General features: G+C 40.4%; 1 protein-coding gene across 2 annotated transcripts; it reads right to left on the bottom strand.

Annotated features, from left to right (window-relative positions):
* Positions 1 to 1140: 1140 nt before the first annotated feature.
* Positions 1141 to 4562, bottom strand: CTLA4 (cytotoxic T-lymphocyte associated protein 4). 2 transcript variants are annotated; one of them, XM_005415908.1, is made up of 4 exons: positions 4390 to 4562; positions 2879 to 3229; positions 2322 to 2431; positions 1141 to 1403 (listed from the first exon to the last, which is right to left on the bottom strand). In XM_005415908.1, exons 1-4 carry the CDS (start codon positions 4445 to 4447, stop codon positions 1233 to 1235), a joined length of 690 nt encoding a protein of 229 aa, XP_005415965.1. In that variant the 5' UTR covers positions 4448 to 4562; the 3' UTR covers positions 1141 to 1232. The 2 variants fall into 2 exon arrangements, with proteins under 2 accessions (XP_005415965.1, XP_005415966.1); XM_005415909.1 differs by lacking the exon at positions 2322 to 2431 and having other exon boundaries at positions 1309 to 1403; positions 4390 to 4447.
* Between the last annotated feature and the right edge of the window lie 2215 nt (positions 4563 to 6777).

Raw genomic sequence — 6777 nt, 5'->3', positions numbered from 1 at the left:
AGAGAATTCTGAAATTGTTTTAAGCTCCAGCAGCTTTGTGTGTTGACTGGCATTTAGTGAGTGAGAGTGTCAGAGTGGTGCAAAGAAAACAGGATTTGAAACTAGGACAAGTTTTTTGTTTAAACATGTACAGGAGGTGCTGTCAAAGGCATTAAAGCTACCTTCTGCAAGTGAGTAACTCTGATGGAAGTGAAAACATGATTGGTAGAGTGTCTGAAGCACATCACAACAGCTGTAACTAGACAAATAGAACTGACAAGTTGTAGTGGTGGCTGGCTGAGGAGGAGAGCTGAGAACGGAAGTGTTGGCATGAGCACACAGGCTGTCTCTGAAGGGCAAAACACAGGGTCAGAGAGGACAGGTTCATGTTGTCTTCACTGCTTTCTAACATGTAGCCACTTCCTGTTTCTCACTATTCTGAGAATGGTGAACAAGAAATGAACTCGAATTTGGGCAAAGCTTCAAGGTTTTTATTGAATGGTACATAACTAATAAACAAGATTATACACTGTCCGTATTTTCATGGAAAATAGACTTTGTTAAACACAGCAACATACTTCTGCCTTTTGGATAGATGCTAATTTAGCATTTGTAAAACACAAGGCCCCAGCAGAGCTGGAGCATTCTCCCAACAAGAGGGCTCCTGCTGGTGCCTTTTCTCTAACCAAACTGTCAGCACTGGCTGAGAGACCATCAGTCAGCTCCATCCCAGCACTTCTGGGACACAATGCCACTCAAGAGAGCTAAGATCAGGCTTCTAGAGCAGCAGTGTCATCAGTGCCAGCCTATGGGGAGGCCTCTGTGGAAGTACAGAGCACTAATGCCAGAAATGGAACTAATAAATATCAATGCAGGGAAAAAAGTCAACATTCCTTTGTACATTAGTGTGCTCTCCTATCTCTCCCCCCAGACTTGTGGATCAGCCTTGCAATGACACACAAGTCTCTGTCATAATAGTGTTTGGATTTCAGTTGATCAGTAGGCATGATGAAATTTGACAGTAAGATGCTCAACTGCAACAGCAATAGCTCTTAATGCTACACACTTATATATATATTACATATTGGTACAATACATCTCAAAAAAGTCAATGGCCTAACGTAGCCATTTTTATGTGATAGGGTTAATCTTCAAATATGAATACATATACTATTTATTCTCCTCCAAACCATTGAAGTTACAAAGAATATTCTCTCACCTTCCTGTATGCCTTTTGTAAAAAGACAGTTAATTTATTTCTTTAACTGAAATGAATTAGCAGACACTCCATCCCAGCTAGGAAATGGTTTCTCTCCTTCCTTGTTACAGTTAACAGTGATGTGGAATGGAATCACTTTTTTCTCTAGCTTTTCAGAAGGCATTTTCACATAGACTCCAGTAGTGAGACATCGTCTTCTCTTTATCTGTGACATATGGGAAGAAAGTAAAATAAACAGGCAATCACAGCATAATCATTGACCAGCACATTTTAGAGAAACCAGTGGATATGCTTCCTTTACTGAGTAGAATGTATTCTAGACAACTTTCTCTGCCTCTTAATAGAAGATCTGTTAAGAGCATTTGATGGAGAATCAGGATGTACAGGGGCTACTTATACAAAGGGGGAAAAAGAGTCCTGCCATTCATTTAGCTCTTTGAAGGTGCTCCTGCTTCAGAGTTCAGTGTTGGTTCAAAGCTAGGAGTGTTCACACCTGACAGCTTCATTTGCCTTCTAGGGACAAGGACTGATTGCAAAATCATTGTTTGGTTTCAAGCTCAGGTTCATTTCTAACGGACTATGAGTGCTGCAGACCCCTGTGGAAAAAGGCAACCCAGGCTTACATTTTGCATACTTTTGTGCAGACATTTCTAGCTGTGAAATTAGAAATGCTTGAAGTTACACTTCCCCTATCCAAGGAGAAGGTTGTTTAAATTTGCTTTGCAGAGGTGAATGATGAGAAAAGGAAAAAATTAAATTCTGGGATTTTGTGTGACTCATTTATGAAGAGAGAGTACACATGAAGACTGTTGCCTTCAATCCCAGAAGCATCCAGGATTTTGCCTGGTTTTAAGCATCCAGCCCTAAACCAAGGCACAGTCCAGCTGATAGAAGCCGACTGCTTTCTAGTATGCTGGCAACACACATGAGCCATAAATAAATACAAGTGGCAGGTCCAGCAAGTTCTCTTATTTTGCATTATTGTAATAACATTGCACTTGCAAAGTGGAGCATCCCACTGGGTTTGTTCACAGTGTTCTTCCCTATTCTCATTTCTTTCTCCTTGTCCTCATCACACAAAGGGGTATTATTAGCAGAAGGGGGCTGAGTTGATGGGACTTACCGCTTTGCCCACAAGAATGGCTGAGATGATGATACTGTAAAGAAAAAATCCTGAGGCAGTAGCTCCTAATACCCAGAGGTATATGGCAGTGTCTGGACAAGGTTCTGGATCTAAAACATATGATATCACACATGTCATGTCGCACATGAGTCTCATAAGGAAGGCCCTAGAGTCAGTGAGTCTCTACATTGCTTTTCTCTAGCATGTGCTATCCCAGGACACCACCAGGACTGAGCTCTGAGTCGCTGCCTACTCAACCTCCAATGAAAAGAGTCTCTATCTGTAGAAGAGCTCACACCTTGCACTCTGTATCTAACTGCCTAGACATAGATGTACACTGCATGGTGTTGCTTATGCTATCATTCGATGGCTATGACTGTGCTTGCTTTGGGCATCTGCAGGGAGACCTGGAAGAAATAAGAGCTAATCAAGGTTTTCAGTGCTGAAACCAGTATTCACCCTCACTTCTTACAAACAGAACTCTGAAGACCTTTGAGATGTAATAGCTGCTCCCTTAACTTGGAAGTATCACAGTATTGTGAACCTGCTTGCCTTACCAATGACATAGAGATGTGTGCCATTTCCCTTGTTCATGAAATAGGGTGGGGGGTACATCCGCTCCATCTTGCAAATGTAAAGTCCGGTGTCATTTGCCTGCAGGCCAGCCAGTGTGAGGGTCACATTGTTTTGTCCGGGGGTAACATGGCACTGAATGACCTTTTCCACAAAGAATGTTTTGAACTCCATGGTGTATGATGAAGCACAGATTTCTGTGATCCGGTCACCAGTCTGTTTAAGCAAAGTCACTCGAATTTCCTGTGCATTCCCGATGTTCTTGTATTTACACACCAAGCTGGCAACTCCTTGCCTGTTGGCCAGCACAATTGCTGGCTGAGTCACTTCCATTACTGTAAGGAAGTAAAGAGTGTGATGGTAAGTGAACAGTCAAGAAAGGATCTGGGGTCATTTACTTCAAACCTGTACAGTAGGAAGGGAGTTCTGCCACCTCCTGTTATCCATGGGTGATTCCTAGAAATGCTGTTTTCAAAGAAGGGACTCCAAGACCATAATCCACATTGGCAGTGCATTAATATTCTTTTAAAAGCTCAAGAAATGCTTTGATTACTAAAAATTACATTATAAATCTCAGCAATTACTTGTTGCTTAAATAGTAGGTTATTTGGCCCATTTAGTCAGGCAATAAATGGCTTTCATGCTTCAGTTTGCCTCAACACCATCTTCTTAGTAGACATAAGAAACTAAAACAAAAAATAGACTATAGGTGATAAGGTTGAAATTTTAAATTTAAAATTAGACTTTTAAACCACAATTTCTGCCTAGTAGAAATATATTTACATTTAGGAACAAAAAGTTGACATCCTGTATGGAACATGGAACAAAATGATTTAGGTAACAGTAAAACTGAATAGAAAATCTGTTTGCATACTTTTGTTTCTGATCTTTTTTCTCCTTACTTTTAACTAGCTACTCTCAAGCCATAGTATACACAGCAACAACATATACCCCAAGCTAATGTAACAGCACATAACAAAACCTGATGAACAGACTGCAAAAAAATCTTAAGGGGAAATTACTGTACCATGTACAATCTCACTGATAGCTTTTTGCAATGGGATGGCACTGTCTTTTGCTTTAGTAAGCTGTGAGGACTCAGCATTGTTTTTTCAATCTCATTTTATATCAGTCCATTTTGGGGCAGGGTTTATCTTGTCAGTTCTGCAGTGCAAGAATTCCAGATGAAGAGTAGAATTTCTCAATACATTCAAACTCCTATACCCATGTTATCAGCTGTCACAACTTCACTTGCAGGGCCTGGTTTTTCAAGATGTTTTCTTCCTTCTTGAGCTACTCTGAATGTTGCCCAGTGTCCCTGCAGATAGTACTCCACTAAAATCTGTGTCTGGTTTTCCAGACATCTTGCAGTGCACCAAGACCTCGCTCCCATTAGTCCTGTGTCACCCTGTTGTACCAAGTCTGTCTCCTGCAAGGACATGAAACTGAAAACAAGTCAACAACCCCAGATACCTTGCCTCCTTCATCTACCCACCTTCAGCAATGGCAGCGGCTGTGCAGAGAAAGCCCACGGTGACCAATATTGAGAGCATTCCTGTGCTGGGACAGGCTGAAGGTGCTGATGCCTTTAGACTTTAAGACAAACTGGAACTCTCAGGACTGGAAAAGAGGTGACACCTTTGAGGATACCGAATCTTCGAAATGTTTGAACCCACACAGAGCCAGTGTGTATTTATAGCTTTGATCCCAGATGCTGTACCTGAAAGTAGTATGAAGCTTTGTTTTGGTTTTACGAGAAAGGAAGCAGTAGGTTTGATTAGTACGTGCACAGTTAACCTCAAACAGCATGAACAAAAACAACTATTCAGCACATGGAAAATATATATTCAATCTGAAACTGCTATCCATTCTGCTTTAAGAACTGTGGGAGGAAAGGTAATCATCATTAGAGCAGTTCAGACCCTTTGGAGGTGCCAGCTTGCAGAATCATAGCACTTAATATTTTAGCAATCATCAGGTATTTCTGACCAGGGCAACATGCAGAGAACTGTACTTCTGCCTAATGTGGCACAGTGAATCCCTGCAAACCAGATTTTTTATGGAGGACTTGCCTCCACCCCAAATTTCTTTGCTTCCTTCAATATTAGTGCTTTTGATGTTTAAAAAGCAATACCCATTGAAAATACTGATTACACTTGCAATTACTTCATCTTTTTGTATCAGCAATGTGACTTGAATCATAACCCAGCCTCTTTAAGCTTTCCTGATTCCAAGAAGAAATTATCTAGGTTTATAGCTAATGACTTCCACATCTATACAGAACTTTGCTACCTACAGACTTTACTGCCTTACTACCTTGACATCAACAATGAAAAACACTGCAGGAGCTTTGATTATTGCTATCTCTGCTTAGAGCATCTGCATCATTTCAAACCTCAGTGAAACAGTTTTTGCTCATGGGCCTTTTAAAAGTCATGTAAGCTCTGAAAATTGTTTTGCTTTTTTATATGATAAGCTATCACATCCCTCGAAGCATTGCCTAAAGAATTCCATAAAAATGAGAGGTCACTTCAGCTATCCTGAAGGTTGGCATTCTTTTTTTTAACCCACACTTCGAGAAGTTCTTTCAGAAGATGCTTCATCATTTGTGTATGTAGATCTAGTAGATTGCAAAGACCTGCTTTTGCTCTGTGACCTAGAAAATTAACAGCATTAGTTATTGAACACTAGCCAGCCCAATCCAAAGATCCGGGATAAATACTTAGTCTTCAAATCACATAAATACTTGATGATATAAATAAGCTTACTGCTTCCATACATAGGTTATACAATATTTGTTTGTAATGACAGATTCACAGTCATTTTAATCTTAACCAGCATTCAAAACAGAACTGATGATAAAAATACTGCTATGGGAAAATGAAAAACTGCACCCTAATAATGAGACAGGCACATACTGTATTACTGGTTAGACAAGCTTAAATCAATTTTAATATTAAATGTAAAATAAATGCTATTGCAACATCATGTACCAGAATATCAGTGAGATTTATGGCATGAAATTACCAGTTATGCCTGACAATTTTCATATCCAGAGTAGTAACTAAATTATCTGCCCTTTGTATCTTTTGGCCTTGGGTCTTGCATGCAGTTAAACAAATGATGCATTTGAGTTTCATCAACTATGGTGTCATCTCCTGATAATTGATTGAGACTGCTAATTGATGGTGCGATTAGCCACTAAACACTGGCAAAGGATTGCCATGTAAAACTCAGTGCTCATGCCACACATACCCATGGGATCTTGCCCCAACAGAGTGACAGGCAGCACTCTGGCACTCCTCTCTCTCCTGTTTGAGGCTGTTCTAGCAAGCTTTGTTTCCAGTGGTACTCATCGTGTTTCTTGGCTCTTTTGTTCTCAGGATGCATTTTCAGATCCGCAGCTTTTTCCTTTTTATCCTTATTCCTCCTTAAAAGCCTTGTGTTATGATAATTACTCTTCTGAGTAAAGCACAACATGTCTCCCTTTGGAGTCTCTTGAAGTCGTCTCTGTCTTCACTGCCCAAGTGAGCCCAGGCTGCCTTTGGTTACCCCTTCTAATGGATGATTACCTTGCCATGGTGCCTTCTACCCTTCGTAATCAGACTTTGGCTCTTGAGTTAATGTATGCAGACAGCAGGTAGATCATCCAGTAGAAGAGATCTTGTTCCAAATAAGATCTCACTTTCACTGCTCCCATCCTTTCCAGCTCAGTTACAACATGGAACAAGGTATTGATATCAGAAGGAGTTTTCCACTAAAATAAAATCCAAAAAAATCCTGGGGACACCTTTTCTCTCCTCTGTGTCCCTTATCTAGCTATTCTTCAGCTGGTCAAGAGTCTCTGGAATTCTGCTTGTCCTACCTTCCCTGAATATATAAT

Source organism: Geospiza fortis, unplaced genomic scaffold (assembly GCF_000277835.1).
Source record: "Geospiza fortis unplaced genomic scaffold, GeoFor_1.0 scaffold112, whole genome shotgun sequence".
Lineage (NCBI taxonomy): Eukaryota > Metazoa > Chordata > Aves > Passeriformes > Thraupidae > Geospiza > Geospiza fortis.
Note: the sequence above shows the minus strand (reverse complement) of the source record. Positions and strands in the feature narration are given on the sequence as shown.

Coding starts and splice junctions, on each gene's coding strand:
- CTLA4 (XM_005415908.1), bottom strand. CDS start 4,447: ATGCTCTCAATATTGGTCACCGTGGGCTTTCTCTGCACAGCCGCTGCC. Junction 2,432..2,878: donor CACACATCTCTATGTCATTG/GTAAGGCAAGCA, acceptor CATATGTTTTAG/ATCCAGAACCTTGTCCAGAC. Junction 1,404..2,321: donor CCATTCTTGTGGGCAAAGCG/GTAAGTCCCATC, acceptor CATATGTCACAG/ATAAAGAGAAGACGATGTCT.